Raw genomic sequence first — 19,839 nt, 5'->3', positions numbered from 1 at the left:
CATCTTTAGCTCTGACCAAGAAGGCTTTTAGCTATGACTTTTTATAGAGGTGAATTTCAAAACTGAGCCTTCATGAAACTGTAGCTCCAGAAGTCAAGCACACTGTGTGTCCTTGGGCACACAATTGAAAGGAACATCTGAAAGCTGTTGTGTGTGACCCCAGCAACCTGTATCAACAATAGATGCTACAGATAACTGTGTTTTACCCAAACAGAACTGTTTCTGGACCTTGCAGGACTTTGTTCTCAACAGACACAATGATCATTTCAGGATAATGGAAGTGCCCATGAGGTTCTGGAGATGGGCTTTAGTGAAGCAGTGACCAGGGTTGGAAGGCTGAGGAAAAAGCTGGGTCCTCCATTCAGATGAACACCTCAAGTTAGTTGGCTTTTCCTTGTCTGACAAGCTCTTTCATCCTGTTACTGGACTCTGGAGAGCTGTTGTTTTCCCCTTTGCTTGCACTAGGATGCTCTTGCTCCTTCATTCCCATTATTGGGCTGATGTTTCCTTTGTTTTCATTCAACTCAAAACCCAGGCATAGAATGGATACCAAAGGCCTAAGAGTTCACTACAGCAAGAGGTGTTTAATGGCTAACACATGTGCTACAGTGAAACAGTTATGACCAAAAGCCCCTTCTACAAAACAGTAAGAATTCAAGACTGACTATGTGACCAACACATCTGTCCTTGAACAGGCAGCAGTCCCAAGCATTGGGCCCGTGCTGCTGAGAACTCAGCTGCGCTGGGCAGGGCACGTCTCCAGGATGCAGGACCATCGCCTCCCTAAGATCGTGCTTTATGGGGAACTTGTCACTGGCTGCCACAAGAGAGGAGGCCCGAAGAGGAGATACAAGGACTGCCTGAAACAATCCCTCAGCCTTGGCAATATTGACCACAACCATTGGTCTACCCTGGCCTCCAATCGGGAGGCCTGGAGACACACCATCTATAATGCTGCTGCTGCTTTTGAGAACACACGCAGGATCGCTCTCGAGGAGAAAAGACAGCGCAGAAAGAATCGTGTCTTGTCGATATCACCTGGGGAGTCTTTCTGCTGTACATTCTGCAACTGGACTTGTCTATCTCGCATTGGCCTTTTCAGCCATCAGCGCGCTTGTAGCAAGCGTGGGTAGAGCCCCTCTCAAATCTTCGTTCGCGAAGCCTAGCCATGATGATGATGATGAAGAATTCAAGAACAAGGGCTCTTAGCATCTTGTGCTCATTTGGCCTGGGTAAGGACAGCATAGACAATACTGGTTCAGTCACTAAACTTAGCACCAATGTCTTCTTTTGCTTACCATCTAGACTAAGGTCTGGCAAAAATAAATGCTGAAAAGAAGTTCTATTTCTTATCTTCTGACACAAAAAAAATGAGGTGTGCTGTGTCTCCCTCCCTGTGCATTCACAGCAGATGGCCTGAGAGCAAAGAGCAGGAAAGGTAGTTCTTGTCCAGCCTGGCTGTACCTGAGAGCAGGAGAGTGGAGCAGATGTACAATGGGAAGATGCCACTGGCTTTGGCAGGCTTAGGATCAGCCCCTTAGGCCCCCATCAAACTCTAGTCCAAGGCCTTCACGAAAACCTGAAAATTATGACTGCTCAGAGGAGAAATGCCTTCCTTTGCTACAGCCTAGATCTGGGACTTGTCTCCACTCAGTTTGATCTTTCTTATGGGATGACAGTCATTGCTTTCTCCACAGGACACTATACTTCAAACCAAAGTAATGTACTGCCTTCAGTTACACTAATGCAATCCCCTCTGATTTATTTCTTCTACCATTTCAGTCAACGTCCCAGCAAGTCATCTACTTACCAGCTGCACATCTGCTTGACAGCTTTAGGGATCTTTCTCAAGCAATAAGTCCTGAATGTCTTTCCAGGGTCTTATGCTCCAGCTCTTTACTGTTTAGAGGATATTGCTCTATTTATCCTCAGCTTCATAGTCCTCTTAATGTTTATCTACCAGCACTGCCATCTTTCAAGCCACTGTACTTACAGATAAGGCATTCTGCATCTGATTACTGGTCCACTTATTATTTTCTGTTTGGTCCTCAACATTTAGATGTATTTTACATGTTTGCTGGCTTCATTTCCACAAGCTATTATCCTTGTCAGAGACAGAGAATAACAGTTGCAATCATAACAATGATCCTGTAGCTGGCCCCACTAACATTTTCTTAATTCTGCTTCCTGCTCATACTCTTGTAGTTATGACATTCAAATTAATAACAGCTTGCCACTTACAGTGGAAGGGAAGGTTAAGCTACACTTTGCCTATTGGGATTTTTTTATTATTTCATTACAGAGATATTTATTCTCTTTTAAACTTTATATTTCTCCTGATAATTCGATAATTACTATCTAATTAAAAGTGGACACAAGGTTTTGTTTTGGTTTGGTTTTTTTCTCAATTATGTTTCACTTGCATGATTTTTCTGACATGATTTCTCCACAGGAAAATGTCTGATTGTAAAATAAACCCTGCAGTGACAAGACCCAGTTACCTTCTACTGCAGTCTCATCCTGTTTCTCTTGTTGGCTTGCACTTAGAACAAATAGAAATTTCTAGTGTTCCTTCAACATCCCTATGCCCAGCTTACATAGCCCTTTGACAAGCCAATGCCTCGGTGTCCCAGCGTACTCACTTGCAGATGAAGTGAGAACTACAGTGCATTTGTCTCGCAGTGTTCCCTATCTACGGAGGGGCTCTACAAATGCACAGCAGTGCTGCCTGGAGAGGGAACCTGACTGTCCAAATCCTCAAAACTCGATCTAGCGTGTCATTGTCTGTTTTCAAGCTGGAACTTTGTCTTTCATTACACTAAAGGTCTCCCTTCCTATTAATCTTTTTGAGCAGCTCTCCTCTCCAAGCTCTGCTGCCCACAATTTGTGATTCCTTATTGTTGATCATCCGTCACAAGTAAAATCAGTTCTAAGCACCCCATTACTCACATATTTAGAGATGTCAAAGCAAGGCCTCCATGTAGCTCCCAGTGCACTTTAGAATTCCCTTCTGCTTTCCCATCAAAAAGGCAAAAAGGACACAAGCAGACAGCATCTTATTTGAACTTACCAGGGATGTAGATTTCCTCATACAGAAAGTTATAAGGAGAAGCAAGGCAAAAAAGGCAACTATATAATACAGTTACAGCTAATGATGCATGAACATCACAATGTTCAGCTGAGTAAGGACCCAGCCCTGGGTTCTTCAGGTGACTTCTTCAGTGCCAATACAACAGGATACTTTTCCTTGAAGACCCTACATGGAAATGAAGGCAAGTTTCCTTTCTCATATTGTAATTTATATTAGACCACTGTGCACAGCACTTAAGGACCTAGAAACCAGAGCTTTCTTTTGCTCAGCCTGGTCTTCAGTTTGGTTTGACATGTGTACATATGATTATGTCCTGATGAGATAAGGGAAACTGGAAAACTTCTGGGAAAAAAACCCACTCATATGAGGTGTCTAAAGAAGTTTCATATATTTAATAACTTCCATTATTGGGATAAGCCTCAGAGAAGGTTGTGAAGCTCATCTCTAAATAGCATCTCTGAAAACTATGCATTCACACACTTAGTATTAAAAGGGGAAGTATGATCAATTGGTCTCCAGGGTCTGTCCACTAATGGATTCCTTTTCCAGCATAGGATTGCTGTAGCTCATTGATGCATTCATTCATTCATTCATTCGTTCATTCACGCTGCCGTTGCGCAAACAAACTCTGTAAACAAAAACTCTTCACCAGCAAACTCCCACCGTGCTAGCAATATTAAGTGGCAGGAACATGAACACCCTGCAGAGAAGCAGAGGCAAGCAGTTCATTGATATTTCTCTTTCCTCTTATCAGTGCAGTTGATCCTGCTTTACAACCGATGTAAAGATAGGTTACACTGGTAATAAACCTCAATATATTAAATCTCCATACAGACTGGCTGCTGAAGGCTTAGTATCAGTCATAATTATTATCCATAAAATGTTATTGAATCAGATCTTAAAAGTTAATGCTGCTTTGTTTCAAGAGATAAAGGACAGTAGGCTGGCACGGCAGAGAAGGAAACATTGGGCTTTTGATCAATCTTTGTGTGATTTAAAACCTTAATCGTAAAAGGGACTCAGCACTTCAAATATTATCCCAAATCCTACAAACTGGCCTAAGCTGAGTTCTGTGGCAAGAGTGATTACTCAGAGGATGTTTTATCTTTCAACTTGATACCAGCACCCAGATGGAGGATGTTCTTGAACTCGGGACTGGTGAATGCTGCCCTTTCAAGACAGACTGTAATGTGCTCTCACTTGGTAAATTTCCCCAGTACCAAGGGCTGTCCTAAGCTGCAAATTCCAGCCTTCCATTCGAGGCCTTGCTGCTCACAGCACCATCTTCACAAATGGGTGTTTGCTTTCGCAGCCCTCACATGAATAGAAGATGCAAAGCAGGAGCCCTAACAGAAGGCATGAGGAAAATGGCTAATGGAGCAAGTAAGCTGTCCTACAGCTAATAAAAAGTGACATCCTTCCTGTCCACAGAAACAGACGGATCTGGGTAGGATGGATTGATGGGCTGAAGCCACTTGTATGAGGTTCAACAAGGTGAAGTGCCAGCTCACAATACTTAGGTCACAACAACCCCGCACAGCACTACAGGCTTGGAGAAGAGTGGCTGGAAAACTGCCTAGCGGAAAATGACCTGACAGCAGCTGAACATGAGCCAGAAGCATGCCCAGGTGGCCAAGAAGGCCAGTAGCATCCTGCCCTGTATCAGCAATAGTGTGGCCAGCACAATTGGGGAAGTGATCATCCCCCTGAGCTTAGCAGTGGTGAGGCTGCACCTTGAATGCTGTGTCCAGGTCTGGGCCTCTCACTACAGGAGGGACACTGAGGTGCCAGAGCGTGTCCAGAGAAGGGCAACAGAGCTGGGGAAGGGTCTGGAGCACAAGAACTATGAGAAGCAGCTGAGGCAGCTGGGGTTGTTTGGCCTGGAGCAAAGGAGGCTCAGTGGGGATTTTATTGCTCTCTACCTGACAGGTGGTTGTAGCCAGGTGGGGTTCAGTCTCTTCTCCCAGGTAACGGGAGAGGACAAGAGGAAATGATCTCAAGTTGCACCAGGGAAGTTAAGATATGATATTAGGAAAATCTGTTTCACTGAAAGGATTATCACACACTGGAATAGACTATCCAGGGTAGTAGTGGAGTCACCATCCCTGAAAGTGTTCAAAGAAACATGTAGGGACATGGTTTAGTGATGGACTTGGCAGTCCACCACTTTGAAACATTGATCTCAGAGGTCTTTTCCAACCTACACACTTCTATGATTTTATTCAGCTTTCTGCACTCACAATATCAACCCACCTCTCCCTTCCATTTTCATAGTACAATATTGCAACAATTTGAAGCCATTAGTCATCTCTACAGAGAGCCAAGAAGAAAGGGACAACATGAGGTAGGAAGGAGCAAAGTGGACCAGCGTGTGTCCTCCCCACCAAAAACCACAGTGCTTTCCAGACAGAAAGAAACCTTGGCTCCCATTTGAAATGAGTCTCATCTCCTCCCTTCCTTGGTTACTTAGCAAATACTAATTATGACATGGGCTGTAAACTGAGGAAAGATTTTTAAGGTTCACCTCGGGGTCTAGTTTTACAAACAAAGAAACAGGTTCTGACTTATGGGCCAGTTCTCAGCCAGCTCTGACTAGATTCACTCTCTGCCACTGTGATGCATCTGTTTTGCCAGGCAACCATTAAATTTGGAAGCTTTATGGAATGCAACATTTTTCAAATCTAAAAAGTATGCCAAAGACATCACGCAGAAGGGTAATAAGAAATACTTGCAGGGAGACCTATTCTAAATTGTCTACACATAGATAAGGCACAGAATTCCTTTCCTTAAAGATTTTATTAACCTTTTGCTGATGGAAGGAGATTACTGATTGAGAGCTAGATGAGGTCAGTGCAGCAATTATATTTTGAATCCTTTTCAAATAAGGCTCTTGTACAACGTAAGAAAAAAGTTAACAAAATGAATTGTTACTTAAAATGCGTCTTTTAGAAGAATAATTAACCCATAATAACTATTCCAGCCTCCTCTCCAGCCCTAAAAAGTAATCCTTTCTCATTAGTTTCAAGCTTAATTAGCATCAATAATGAAATGTCCCTCAGAAATAACCAGTGCATCACACTCTCTAATGCTGACATACCCTGCCCTACAAAAGGAAAGGCCACAGAGGGATGTCTGAAGATGAGGCTTGGCAGATCACAGATGCTCCCAAAACGAAGAAGTAAACAATATTGCAAAAACTGCGGAATGTGACAAACCCAGGTTTCTTGAAAGACAAGTGTCACAAACACAGTGTGGAGCAGAGAAGACTTGGAGGCAGTTTTGCCAATAACTGCTGCAGCATTTCCAGCAAGTTATCAAGCCTCTCAACTCTAATTTCTTGTTCTTTCTTGGCCTTTTGGCTGAAGTGCAGAGAGAGACATCACTATGGAGTATATTCTATATGAGAAAATTCTATTCAGCACTTGCAGTCTAACATAATCAAATAATGCTTTTTCCATCCCTGGCTTCTATGATCTCTCTGTAAAATAGATATAATAATGCCTAGCATTGTCACCAGGATGATAAGGCCTAAAGTACTTTGAGAATCCAACATGAAAGAGGCTATAAAAAGCCCAGACACTGTGATGCATCTGAGATGGCCCATTACTTAATGGGCCAGTAGAAACAGCAGGTGAATGCCAATGTACAAGTTGTGATTAGAGGTTTGCTGCAACTTGCAGAGCTCTGAAGGATCACCACAGATTTCATTAGAAATCAGCACTACAGCAACTGCAGTCAGGGGAACTATGCAAGCCGTCAAAACTGAGCTGGAAGGAAAACTTTTTTAAAAGAGTATGACCTATGGAGAAACACCCTCTCCAATATGTCTACTCAGACCAGTCTCACCTCTTCCTCGCAGACATCAGGAAATACACAGCACAAGAATCCCCACACGGCCATCTGACACTGCACTCCCACCTTCTCCACTGCCCCCGCTTTTCCTCCCTGCACTCACCACCAACTTACAGAGAGCCTTCTGCTCTCCCTTTGCCCAGCCTGCGACTTGAACACAGGGTCATGGTTTTCTTTCATGATATTAGGAATAAGTTCTTGCAAAGTTTGTAGTGTAGCCACAGTTGGCAGTAAGAAGTCACAAGTTACTGGCTGTTCAGCTGTCAGTCACAGAGAGGTGCAGTTTGCCCAGAGGTGGGGGCACCAACCAGCAGCACAGAATGCATCTTGTGCCCATGTTCCCCATTTTGAAGTGTGCTGTGGCCTCCCTCTTGAAAAATGTCAGTGACTTTCAGAGCCACCTAATAACTTAAGGGGGGAATATATAGTAGGAGTGTTGAGAAGCCTGTAACCCCGGAGTATTTCAGCCAGTGGAGAAATAGGGAGGGACCAGGAATACGGGCAAAAGGGGTTAAAAGAGGCTGCAACCTCCACTGACTTGAGAGACCTCACTGAGGTTCGTTCAGCAACCTCCCTCTTTTATTTGAATAAAAGTTTAATTTTTTTGGATAGCTGCTTGTCTCCTGGCTATCCAGTACCTGGATTTTATGAATAATCACAAGGCTTTGTAAGACATGAAACCAGAAAGAGCTGCTTGTCAGTAAGAAAATGGGGAGAAGCTTACAGAAAGAAACTCACCACTTTCTTTCTGCAGAACATTACTACAGGGGAAATCTCAGTCTGAAATGGATTCAGCGTATGTCCTTGTTTGAGCAGGAAAAGCAGTTATTCTGCCTTGATGTAAACATTGGACTACCACTGAAAGACTGGTATTTGCAAACTGAACTGCAGAGTTGCTAGGGACAAGTTGTAAAGAGGATGCCCCACACTTCTAGAACCATCTAGTTACAAGGTTCCGGCCTAATATCTCCACTTTGCCATGTGTAATCCAGGAAGAAACAAGCAGGCCACTGAAGTTTTTAAACAATCTCAAATCCCCCATTCTGTTCAAATTTCTTATACTTCAAGCAGGAAAGCATAAAGGATAAACCTTCCCCCGCTGCCTATGTGTTTTCCATTCCCAGGACAGGCAACGCTCGGTTAGCTGGGCAGCACCCGCCAGCCAACACCTGCAATTCCTCTCTGCAAATGGAGATGGTGCCCATCTGCAGCTGCCAAAAAGCATCACAGGCAGATGGCCACGGGCAAAGGGGCCACAGCCTGTCCCATCCTCCCGTTTCGTGGGACTGCAAGTAACCCTGGTCAAAGACGCACAAAGCATTCAAATTACAAACCTAAATTTGAAAGTTTGGATTCAAGATGTGTGCTGTTTTAAATAGTCAAAGACAGGGCTCATAATTTTTCAAAACAAAACAGAAACTGAGTCTCTCGTAGCATCGTACAAAACTGTAAGTTTGCTATTGCTGAAGTGAAGGAAATAGGAGTCCTATGATTATTAACTGCAGAGATGGTAATAAATCAATGTGGTAGGCTGTTTTAGCTTTTGCCTTAGAAATCTCAGAGTTCAGACTGCATCTTACTGCCTTTATTGAGGTTCTTAGAAAGCAAAAGCACTAGTAATCCATAAAAAAGCACCTTCTACCAACAGATTTCAGAAGCAGTTAGAACTACCCTTACTTTGCAAAAGAAAGTATCTGCCACAATGGGAAGTATTTCATGTCACACCATGTCAGTGGCAGAGCTGTGTATACACAGCTCTGAGCCTGGTTCCTCCTGTGATTCTCACCTCCTCCCTGCTCACTCTGTGCCAGTCATTGACTACAGACAATACTGCAAGATAGTTAAGCTGGAAGTCAAAGCAGAACTCCATTCTTGCAGCTACCTTCTGAAGTCCTTTGCAAAAGAAATGCTTGTTGTTAGAAACTTGTCTGAAGTCAGCTTGGAGCCAGCCACCAGCTTTCTACTGGATACATTCAGAACACTTCAATCACGTTATAGATCCTACTTGACTAGCAAGTGAAGGTGATTCTCCCTCACTACAACTGACATAGTTTATAGCTTCCTAAAGCAGAGATATCTAAGTCCTATCTGTGCTGTCACAGGGAATTTCTGAGCAGCCATGCTAAGCAGGATAGTGACAACCATGACGCTACTCGGCTGCCCCAGTCATAAATCAAAATACTCATGTAAATTGGACTTTAGTCTCAAAATGTGTTTCTTGCCTAAATATTTAAACACATAAATAACCTCCAGCCATTCCAGCTTGTCATTTTAAGCTTTCTGACATTTATTGTTCGCAAGAAAAGAAAGGTCAGACTTATCAAATCTGCATTTATGCTTCCATGACATTTTTCTCCAACCAAATCTTTCTGAATTAGAGAAGCAAGACAAATGTGGCACATTTCATAACGGACCTTTGTCAGCTCGGCACTGCAGTCTCAGCAGCCCTGCTGAGCTCAGAAGGGCTTCTCAGGAAATAGATGCTGTGTCTCAGTGGGTAAAAAGAGATTTGGAAAGCAAGCAACAAGAATCTCTGTTTGATGTTAGGCAAATCACTTGTGCCAAAAAAGTAGATTGCCTACTCTGAGTACTCTAGTTCTGGGTAGCCCAAGTGAATGCTTTGGTGTGAGAATCAGTTGGAAATGTCCAGGCACAGTGTGGAATTTGCTGTCATTTGGGAAGCAACTTGGACTCAAAACACCATCACTTCAAATGAGTTAGCACTGATGTATTGAAAAGGTGCTACCTTCTTTACTAAGATGAGGCTCATTTAGTTGGAAATTTTGTGAGTAAGTGCTGTAACTGCCAATCTCCCCTCACCTTTTCTACTTTTTTTTTGGCTAATTCACAAACATTGTCACAAACACAGATTTTATTTCCTATCATGTAGTGTTCACCTGAAATGTGTAGTGAACCAAATGACCAGATTACTTCAGGATCTAATTCAATCAGACCCTGGAAATCTGCCTTTGCTTTTGAAGAGTGTCTCTGCTTTTGTATAATAAAGCACTTAAGTGTCCCAATGCACTTCTTTGCTGTAGGTTTTTATTCCCTGGTTTTAAGGATGCGGAAATAAAGCACAGCAAGTTTAGAGAAAACATATTTTTAAAAGGTGCCATAAATGTTCATTCAAACATAATAACTGTTACTTGTGCCCCTTTTGGTGTTTGTTTATGACTATTTTACTGAACATGCTTATGAAGAAGAACATTCATAAGAACAATGAGCCTAAAAGCAAACAAAACTTGCAGAAAGCAGACCTAGAAATCATTAACACATTGTGCATAATTCTGACACCCATCTAGGATCAGCAACACTGCCTAACTCTGGGAAAACAAAACGCATGCGATCACAGCATGCTTTCCGTGAACCACTCAAAGATCGAACATAATTTCTAACGTTATCTGCCAAATAACTGGCAAAAAATTATCAAAGTCTGGTGGCTTTACTGTGAAAGCCTGGTGACTTTGCAAGCCAAATTTTTGTGATCAGCACAGAAAGAGTGTTCAAGGCACCATGAGTCAAGAGTGATACCTTGGAGTTTTGATTTTTTATTTTTTGTAGATCTTAGAAGTAGTTATGTAGTAAATGTAGATTTTAGAGTAGCAGCATATTATCCCTTTACCCTTTAACACACCAGCTCAAACCCTTGTTACTCATTCCCATATCAATTCCCTAAATTCCACAGCCTATTTAGTCTTTTTCAAGGTAGAATTGTAGAAGAACACCCTAACCCTACGGAAGAAGATACAGCCATAGACTCAACAACCTTCAGGCCTAGAGTTCTGGAAGGCCTCCAAGGACATTATGTGCTCTGAGGAAGATGAAGATGAAGATGAAGATGAAGATGAAGATGAAGATGAAGATGAAGATGAAGAAGATGAAGAAGAGGGGGTCCCAAAACACCCCCAGACCCAACTCCCAAGAGGCATGGCGGGGGCAGAACCTGGGTGGTGGTTGGACGGGATTGGGTGAAAATCATTATAAAAACTGTGAACATCTGTATTTCAGAGCGTGCGTTGGGGTATTCCAAAAAGCCTGGGGGCTCATTAAAGCCTTTGTATCCTTATCTTATCTCCTACCTAATATGGCTTGGAGTCTTTTTTCCCCACAGCCATTTAGGCAACAAGAGTCATAGGCTATGAGTTTTCCTGAGTTTTGTTAGTGCTGATGGAGTAGTGAAGTGACTTGGACAAGAACAGATAGGACAGCAGTAGGATCAAGGATCATGCTGCCAATAATCCCAGGTAAGCCCATGACTAGGCAATTGGTTTCCTCTGCAAGAGGCATTTACAGTTCAAGAGTAGGCACTGTGGGCTGACTAAATCCACACTTCTGAAGAGCACCAGTGACTGGAGGTCTAGACAGAGGTGCTACAGACCTAACAGGGCAGGAGGGACAAGGAAAGGTGCTCCTAAGCACACGCATGATTCACTGTGGTTTAGCTACTGGTAATCAGCATGCAGCCCACTGGCACCCAAGGGTAGAAAAGGAAAACCTTGGTTTGCACTAGTTCATGTCTAGAGTAAACTCAAGAGTGCAACTCGTGCTCTCCTTAAGCTTTGGAGCGGCAAAGCTGGTCTGTTAACTGAGGCAAAGAACAAAACCCCAGCAGAAAAGAGCAAAGCCACTCCCACTATAATTGGAACCTTTTAGAAGCCCAACGGCAATGCCTCAGTCTTATCCACCAAGTTTTGCCTCTGCTTTATCAGAAGAGGAAGACTAGATCTCAGATGTGGCATATAGTTGAGGATGAGAGAAAAACAGAGAGCAACTGCAAAGTGACTGATGTCTTTTACCAGTTTTCTGCTCAGTATGGCACAACTCCAAACACTGTGCTTTGAAGGCAGAAAAACAAAAACAAAAACAAAAATAAAAGAAAAATATAACTAAGAGGCCTTGATTAAATGCTGCTTGTTCCTCTAAAATATGCAGAAATAATTCTGTGGACTTTACCACAGTCAGATTTCAGCTTGGAGCTCTGATTTTCATTTACAAAATGTCTAATTTTAAAACCACATTTTTATCTAGTCTGAAGTTCTTTCTAATCTTTAGGCAAAGGGTTCCTCTTGCAAATGAGTTGAGATGCACAGTAGCAGTACCCTAAAGATGTAAAGCCTAATTGCCTCAGCATTATAATAGCATTGGTACATAGTACCAACTGCAGACAGTTTCAGGGAGAATACATGTGGCAAGTTAATAAAATTTTAGATGAAGGCCACAGTGCAGGAGTAATATTTCGCCTAGCCAGAGGATGAAAAGTTATGCATTGCTATTTAAAAAATATAATTGGAATGTTAAATCTATTTCTTGAATGAAAGTACATTGACCTTTAGAGGGAGGAATGACTCATTTTCATCCCTGTATGCCCCTTCTTAACATATGCTTCCCACCTTTGCATATGTAAGTAGCAATTAGTTCTCATGGGAAGTTATTTTATAGCCAGTTCAGCTTATTAAACTTCCTGGGTAAACTCACAAGAAACCCAAGAAACCTACTTAGCAACATCTGTGGGCCAGGTGCCCTACAGTGAGTGGACCTGTGACATTAACATGAAAAAATCCAAACACCAATGCAGGATTTGGGTGGAAGGGCTCTGGATCACTGTGGAGCCCACATGAGTGCAGAGCACTCGCTTTGACCCAAGCCTTCCCACGCTGTATTATCTGCAGGATTGATTTGCCAACAAGGCCCCCACAAGACTTCTGCACAAGACATGTATCCTATCTGATTGTGTAATTTTAGCCCAGCAGCAGAGGATTAGTTGTGCAAGGGACAGTCAGTGCTAATGCACTGACTCTGTACAGACTAATATTAGGATTTTTCTCTCAAGAAAGCTCAATAACCTGCCCAGAATATCCTGCTACAGAGACCCACTGTGGTTCAACACCATATAGCAAATCCTGTAATACCAGAATTAAATCTAGCCTGGAATGCCCTGAGAGTAATATTCACGCTAGCTGTTTAATTCCCCATGGCAATGTACTGGTTTTTTTATTAAATTCTATTGGGGACAGTTTCCTTGGAGGTAGGGTGGAATTTCCAGTCAAAACTAAAGACAATGAGAACAGATCCAACAGCAACCTAGTAGCTGAGGTTCACCTAAACTATGAGAGATCTGCAACACTGCATTCCTGGCCAAGCTCACCTATCCCTTCCTCTGCATTTTTTGTTGTGTGTTTTTCCACAGAAATGAATGAAATTTATTTGATTTTTTTTTCTTTTTGTCCCAGAGAAGCACTGGAGGAAAGATAAGAAGACAGTATTCACTCCAAAAGTCTTTCCAAGAGAGGAAAACTCTCTTGTGCCAAATTTTGAAAAGACCAAGCTGACACAGAAACAGTAGATGGGCTGAGGACCACAGTTTCTCTAAATGGAAGCTTTTTCTTGCAGGAGGATGTGTTCCCACAAGGATGAGTGTGAGAGAAATCTGACATCAAGAGCATTTGCAGGAAAGCCCTGTAGAAATTCCTGTGAACTTTATGGTTTGTCTGTTAAACAGCAGCAGCCCATAAGTAGATCCTTTACCAGTTGTTCAGTAACAGACTGAGACAAAGTGCTTTATGCTTTGTGCAAACATTGCTAAAAAGGGAAAAGGTTCACTCTAGTTAAATTTATCTTTAAGCCAGCATCTGAGAGTATAACACTTAAAGGCAATAAAGCATTATTTACAGGACTCTGTTGCCAACCCTAAGGTCAATGGGAATTCATCCCCTTGCAAATTTTTTCTTATCCTAAAATATAATTCATTTGCCACTCATGTGGAGGATAATCCGGCAAAAATAATTTAGCAAGGTAATTATACATTTTCCTGGGAAGTACTGCAATCGTGGGCACCTCCAGTAGAGAAGGAAGAAAAAAAAAAAAAAAGCCAAGTGTGTCAACATAAGTGAAGCAGCTTTACATTGTTGATGGAAGGATTGTGTTGTTTGAAATCCATTTCCAATTAGCTTAACCAATGAAGGAAAGGCTAGGTTGCCTTAGGAAGGGCTTTAGTTAAGCCCTGTACACATTAGCTGCAGTGGTGTCAATAATTGCTGGAATCTGCACTGGTGGATGCTGTTCATGCTGTTACCAAACTGTGTCAGCACATCCTGCTGTCGACAGGGCTACACAGCACAAATTTAAGCCTGGCAGTGACACATGGTGTTCACACAGGCAGCACCTTAGCCAAGCAGTAACAATGGATTTCTAATGTTGTTAAACAAACCCCTGTTACAAAAGCAGGGCAAAGCCACCTAACAGTGTGACTACACTAAGATGTTATTGCCGAAAAAGCAGAGTTGCAATTTTAGAGCGACACAATTTAAGCATGTTAGCAACCTTGGTGTAGAATCTGGGAAGAGACTAGGATTTTTACAGATTATGAACAGCTGCCAGGAGAAGTTATCACTTTGATACCAGTAGATGAGGTCCATATTCCTTCCCTCTGCTCCTCCTTTCCCTGCATCCCCTGTGATTGACTTTGCATGACTGTGGTGCAGTAAGAACAGCAGAGCTTTGTCTCCAACATGATTTTATGGGGGCATAGCTTCCTACTGATCTGGAAAAACATGCATTTCTTCTCAACAGACACAGTAAAAGCCTGTGATTTTTACTAGCTTTGGTTAAAGCTCCATCTGCATTGTATTCACAAGATCAGAGCACCTGTCACTTCACGTGTATACCTTTCACTCAGGTTAAAAACACACCTTCATACTTTAGGAAGACAAATATATGTCCTCCACCTCCTTCATTGCTTTAAGTACCTGAGTCAAGATGGCATTCAAAACTAAAGCTGAAGAAGGAGATCTATAAATTAAAACAAGTGCTAATCACAATAAATTCCCCAAAGAAAAAAAAAAAAAGGAGACAGTAGGTTTTGGTGTCTTTAATTTTTAATTATTCTTTTTTTTTACGGCAACAGAGGAAGGCAAGACTTGCTAAAAGGTAGAATGTGTTGGCCTCACCTAGCCACCTTGTGGTGGAGACTAACACCTGTGTGTTATCCCTGCCAGATCCGACACAGGAAGAGCTAACCTGGGTACCTCACTTCAGCCACAGCTGTAAGACTGACTCACAGCCAGCCTGCTCCAACAGTCTGCTTTGATTTTTGTTTCAGGTAGCAAGGAACGAGATGGGTCCCATTTCTAGTTCCTCAGATGGCTATCCCATCTTTTCAGATGAGCATCAAAGATCAGTTGCTCCAACTGTCTTCAAAGCCCAGCACCGACTTGTGTTGTCTCTTGGAAATTTACTGAAGTATACTTTGTCACCCATTAAGTAGGTGGCTACTCAGGGACACACCGTTGACTTCTACACAGCTTCGTAAAAGCTGTCTAACTTAACTGTGACAAAATTATTTGGCCCTGCAGTCCTCTAGGTATTATATTCTTTTAGTAGGAGAGGCTGAATCAGAGCTTGTGTTAAAAGGTACAATGTACACACAGAATGGAAATTTCTCTTGATCACTGGCCCAAAAAAGAGCCCTGATTTTAGGTAAAGGAGCTGCCCCACACCCTGACTGCAAATCACTGCCAAGCAGAACCAAAATCCTAAGCCAGGTTCTCTCTTCACAGAAGTACCAATGCTACATGAGTCTCCTCTGATGTACAACTTCATGTCATACTGTAGCTGATACAGTGCAGTTCACTAAGGATTCTCTGTGGTTTTAAAAGGGATAGAAATTAACTCAGTTGCAGATACATAAAATTGAGAGGAAAACCTTTTTGCAGGTCTATCAGCCATTACCTTTTATATTTAAGAAAGAAGAATAATGTTAATACCAATAACACCAATAGCTAATAATATTGATAGCAGTAACATTAATGTACAGGTCAGCCCCAGTTTTGAACATGTTTGTGCTGTTCCCTAGTCTGCCTGCACATAACCTTGAAAACACTTGCAGCACTTTGAGGAAGCAGCCCTTTTTAAGTTTCAAAGAACCTGATCTTGCTGTCTGTCTTTCGACTAACACCTTTAACCTTCGGATCTTGGTTGCGGCTATCATACGCTTTTCGTAAAAATCCCTCAGCACTTTGAAAATAGTCCTCCTGGCCCCATCGAAGCCCCTCGGTACACTTCGCACCGGTAAAGCGCAGCCTTTAAGGACAAGCCGTTCGGGGAAGCCGCGACTGCCCGGGGGAGCTGCGCTTCCCGCATCCTCCGCAGCTGTCAGTGACCGGGACGGTGCGGACCGGCTGCACGCGTGTCCCGGCGGGGAGGACACACCGCACCGGCGGGACGTGGCGGGGGCTGTGCGGGGGGCGCTGCCCGGCATGCAACGCACGGCTCACCTGCCGCCGAGACGTGGAACAGGATGCGGGGCCGGGCGGCGCGGATGGCCGCCGACAGCCCGCGCTCGCTGCCCGGGAGGGCGCCGCGGCGCTCGGGCATCAGCCGCACCCGCAGCCGCCCGTCGCCGGCGCGGAGCCACCAGGCGAAGAGCTCGGTGAGGTTGAACTCCAGGTGCGCCCCGCCGGAGCCCGGCGGCGGCTCTCCGGCACAGCCGTCCCGCAGGCTGCCCTCGCCCACCTCCAGCACCAGCTGCTTGGCGCGCCGCAGCCGCCGCCCGCTCGCCGCGGAGGGCCCGCCGAGGGGCCCGGGTGGCGCGGCCCGCGGCAGCGCCCCACGGGCGAAGCGGAGCAGGGGCGCGCAGTCCAGGCGCAGGCGGCACCGCGCCGCGCCGCGCCCCGGCGGCCCCAGCACCAGCTCCCGCACGTAGGTGCGAAACAGCGAGGGCACGACGAAGTCCACCGCCAGGCTCCTCCTCTGCAGCCGCGACAGGCCGGGGCTCTCCCGCGGCCCCGCCGCCCCCTGGGCCAAGCTCAGGGCGAGGCAGGTGGCGGCCAGGAGGCCGGCGGGCAGCCTGCGCCCGGCCATGACCCGCGGGGGGTCCGCAGCGCCCCGTCCTGCGCCCTCGGAGCGCGATGCCGGTGCAGGTCCGCTGTGGAGGCCGGTCCACCCGGGGAGCCCGGGGCTGCCGGGCAGGTGTGCCCGGGGAGCTCGGGGGGAGCCCAGAGAGCCCGAAGCCACCGCCGCCGCTGCGCGGGCTTTGCCGGCTCCAACTACCCGCCACAACGCAGGCATTACCCAGCGAGCGCTGACGTCACGCCCGAGCGCGCCCGCCAGCAGCCAATGGCGTGCCCGGCAGCCCTCGTTATGCAAATGTCCGGGGGCGGGGCGGGCGGAGCGTTCATTGAGAAAAAAATGGCCCGGCGGCCCCGGAGCGGGAGCGGGCGGGGGATGCGCCGTCCCGGGGATGGGGCAGAGCGGTCCCCGCCGACGGGGCTGAGGCGCGCACGGACCCCTGACACGGGACTGCGGGAGCGGCCCTTTGCGGCCCGCAGGAGCAGGCCCGGCACTCCGGGAAAGGCAGGGCTGGAGCAGCACCTCCACCTGGCCCGGAGGGACTCGGGTCGGGCACCGGGCGCCGAGCCCCGTGTGGTAGGGGACGCAGGGATCCCGCATTCCTCGCCTCTTCTCTCTGTGCAGGCAATGATGGACAGAGCTGTTCGCTTTTCTTCCTTTCCTTACCTCTGTATTCCCTTCCTTTCCATTCTTCCCTTTTTTTCACTTCCTTTCCTTCCTAGTTTCCTTCCTTAACTGCTTAAAGGCTGACGTCCACAAAACAAACCTGAACGTCTTTCCTCTGTAGAGAAAAAAAAAAAAAAAAAGATGAGACGTAGGGAGGGGAAAGTCTTAGAGCATAAGTCGTTCTAAAAAACTGATCAAAATTCTTCCATTTCAGAATGAAAACAGCCTTAAGAAAGGTTCATGCAACAATTTCCCCTTTTTTACCTTTAATAAATACAATATAATTACTGTAATTACATTAGTGCTGTGCCTTAGGATAGCTAATCATAACTCATTCATATTTCTGGAAGTTGCCTGTATGAATTAATGACTTATTATTATCTCTTTAGTTTGATACTTAATGCATGTATATTTTTGTAATCCAGGTACTTTAACTATATAATCATTAGAGTGCAATTATTCTGTCATGCGGTTATTCTTCTGCTTATATCAAGTTAATGTTAATATACAGATATTGTGGAGCAGAACCACAGTGTAATGCCTCCATAATTGTAATGCCAGAGAGTGCAATTGCAGACGTGATGCTAGAAAAGGGAACCATGATCTTTTCTGTACAGAAGCACTGAGGAAGGAACTTCAGGACAATTGCCGAAGGATTAGTTAGATAATAGAGTTAATACAAAAAATAAAGCCACTTGTGTGCTGTATTTTGCCTCATACAGATGAGCTAATTCAAAGCCCGTTTTTAATACAATGGTATTTCCCAAAATGAAGATAATGTGCTTTGGACATACCCTTGTTTTCCCCCAGCTCTTCTTATTCCACAGTCCATTATATTCACTTCCCCAACATATGAACCCTAATCCTTCTCTTTTCAGTCTTAGTGACTTTGGGTCTCAGTCTTGTCATGAGCCATGTGTAGAGCTGTGAGGTTCGTTTCAAATTCTCCTCAGCAAAGACACCAGACCAGGGGTCAGGGAACTCTTGGGCTTTACTGTGGAGTCACCTTAACTCCAGCAACCAGCCCACTAGTGAGACTCCGAAGGTGGTGGCTGGCAAGACCTGAAATTTGTACAACAGATTTCCACAAGTGGTGACTGACAAGCCCTTCCTTTTGTACAGGACCCTTCCACAAGCTCTCAGCTCCTCACAAGAAACATCTCCAAGGTGCTGGCTCACAAGCCACATCACACCAGGACTCAAAAGGTGCTGGCTCACAGGACATTTCCCCAAGCTCCCCTCTCCCCCAACAAACTGCAGTATGGAGTACAGAGTAAAATCATGCTTATGCCTGCTCCTCCACAGCATGGATGATTTATCTCCCTAACTCCTAAAACATGCATTGCAGCACTCAAGATAGAATATGCCACCTGAGGAACCTGACCAGGCCTAAGTCTATGGAACATAAGGAGGTGCATCCCAGAGTCCTAAAGGAAATCATCTGATGGAGTTGCCAAGCCACTCACCATGATCGTTGAAAACTCATGGCAGTCAGGTGAAGTCCCTGGTGACTGGAAAAAGGGAAACCTTGCACCCAGTTTTAAGAAAGAGTAGAAAGGAGGACCCTGGGAACTCCCACTTGTCAGCCTCACCTCTGTGCCTGGGAAGATCACGGAACAGATCCTGCTCAGTCTCCTGTAGGACAGGAAGGTGATCTTCCCCCATCGCTCAGGCGTCTGGGCACAGACACCCGGCACGAGAAGGAAACCGATGTGGGGCAGAGCTCTTGCCCCAGCCACTGCTGTTGCAAGGCAGCTCCTCAGACAAGTCCCTGCCTCTCCTGAGGAGCTGCTGGTTGTCCTGCACCAGTAAGGATTGACCACTGAGGGCATATTCAGGAGGTGTTCCAGCATGAGAGCCCTTCAGGAGCTGTGGGAGGCCCTGGACCACACCAGAGAGGTCTTCATGGGAAGCCAGCCTGCGCTGCCACTTGTCGTCCTCCTGAAGGTGAGTGCTTCTGACCTGCAGCTGCAAGAGCTCCTGGCTAGGCTGGAATCTTCAAAGGCTCACCTGGCATTGCAGGACTTCCTCCAAAGCATCCTCTCCAAGCTCCTCATCACAGAGCTCTACGAGGACTGGATGGCAGCAATGCAGATGGCCAGCAGGGAGGAAAAGATCTCTCATCTGAAAGGGTAAGCAGGGAGGCAACAGCCTGCCTCCTGAGCAGGGACTGGGAGAAGGCTGGGACTTGCCTAAAAGGGGACAGTCTTCTTAAAATGCTGTTTTTTCTGTCAGCTTGTTGTTGCTGGGTTGGGGTCAGACTGCAGGGGAATGGACAGAGAGCCTTCCCTGGCATGGCCTTGGGTGAAATCAGAAGCTGGGAGGCAACCACGTGCTTCCTTCCTCAAGTGCAGAGCCTCGAGTGCTGGTTGAGAGCACCT

General features: G+C 45.3%; 1 protein-coding gene across 1 annotated transcript in view; it reads right to left on the bottom strand.

Annotated features, from left to right (window-relative positions):
- ALK (ALK receptor tyrosine kinase) overlaps positions 1 to 17,011 on the bottom strand; it is a 313,240-nt gene extending 296,229 nt beyond the window's left edge. The window contains exon 1 of the mRNA XM_027890791.1: positions 16,219 to 17,011. Coding sequence (XP_027746592.1) covers positions 16,219 to 17,011 — 793 coding nt within the window. The remainder of the gene's footprint in view (positions 1 to 16,218) is intronic.
- Positions 17,012 to 19,839: the final 2,828 nt, after the last annotated feature.

Source organism: Empidonax traillii, unplaced genomic scaffold (assembly GCF_003031625.1).
Source record: "Empidonax traillii isolate 1590-97213 ecotype Southwest subspecies unplaced genomic scaffold, ASM303162v1 scaffold297:size655095, whole genome shotgun sequence".
Taxonomy (NCBI): domain Eukaryota; kingdom Metazoa; phylum Chordata; class Aves; order Passeriformes; family Tyrannidae; genus Empidonax; species Empidonax traillii.
This window is presented reverse-complemented; position numbering and strand designations above follow the sequence as displayed.